The sequence below is a fragment of the Eimeria mitis genome, genomic scaffold (assembly GCF_000499745.2).
Source record: "Eimeria mitis Houghton genomic scaffold, Emh_scaff4551, whole genome shotgun sequence".
In the NCBI taxonomy this organism is placed as follows: domain Eukaryota; phylum Apicomplexa; class Conoidasida; order Eucoccidiorida; family Eimeriidae; genus Eimeria; species Eimeria mitis.
In genome coordinates, this window is record NW_013572864.1 from 3,629 (window position 1) to 3,997 (window position 369).

General features: G+C 62.1%; 1 protein-coding gene across 1 annotated transcript in view; it reads left to right on the forward strand.

Moving 5' to 3' along the window:
* The window catches only part of EMH_0076000 (uncharacterized protein), a gene marked incomplete at both ends in the record, with an annotated part of 3,764 nt that overhangs the window by 2,580 nt on the left and 815 nt on the right, over nt 1-369 (forward strand). The window contains one exon of the mRNA XM_013499678.1: nt 1-46. Coding sequence (XP_013355132.1) covers nt 1-46 — 46 coding nt within the window. The remainder of the gene's footprint in view (nt 47-369) is intronic.

Here is a 369-nt window from a genome sequence, read left to right on the forward strand (position 1 = left end):
TCAGCAGCAGCAGCAGCAGCAGCAGCAGCAGCAACAGCAGCAGCAGGTGGGTCGCGGTTGCGGCCCTCTAAGCAGCAGACAATGGGTAGATATATTCCCGTATGCTGCAGCAGCAACAGCAGCAGTGCAGCAGCAGCAAGCAGCAGCAGCAGCAGCGGCAGCAGCACCATGTGAGCTGCTGCAGCTGCGCCGGGTGACGGTGGTGTTGAGCTGCACGTCTGCTGCTGCTAGCTTCAGCACTCTCTTCCCTCGCGGCCCTCCTTTCTACCCAGCAGCAGCAGCAGCAGCAGCAGCAGCAGCAGGCACAGCAGCAGCAGCAGCAGCAGAGAAGCGGGGTGCATGCATTGAGCTGCTAGCTGTGCAGCCTAC